General features: G+C 50.9%; 1 protein-coding gene across 1 annotated transcript in view; it reads left to right on the top strand.

Moving 5' to 3' along the window:
• Positions 1-93: 93 nt before the first annotated feature.
• The window catches only part of TOMM22 (translocase of outer mitochondrial membrane 22 homolog (yeast)), a gene marked incomplete at its 5' end in the record, with an annotated part of 629 nt that continues 502 nt past the window's right edge, over positions 94-220 (top strand). The window contains one exon of the mRNA XM_009581298.1: positions 94-212. Coding sequence (XP_009579593.1) covers positions 94-212 — 119 coding nt within the window. The remainder of the gene's footprint in view (positions 213-220) is intronic.

Here is a 220-nt window from a genome sequence, read left to right as displayed (position 1 = left end):
TGCGAGGAACGGGAAGGAAACGCAGGAGAAGCCTAGTGCCTGTAAGAAGCAGCTGAGAAACCTATTCTTATTAATGTGCTTTCTCCTCCTTAGATTCTCCAGGGCAGCTCTGTGGATCGGGACCACCTCCTTCATGATTCTGGTTCTTCCTGTCGTCTTTGAAACTGAAAAACTGCAGATGGAGCAACAGCAGCAGCTGAAGCAGCAGCAGGTGGGGGAG

Source organism: Fulmarus glacialis, unplaced genomic scaffold, assembly GCF_000690835.1.
Source record: "Fulmarus glacialis isolate BGI_N327 unplaced genomic scaffold, ASM69083v1 scaffold37007, whole genome shotgun sequence".
NCBI lineage: Eukaryota > Metazoa > Chordata > Aves > Procellariiformes > Procellariidae > Fulmarus > Fulmarus glacialis.
This window is presented reverse-complemented; position numbering and strand designations above follow the sequence as displayed.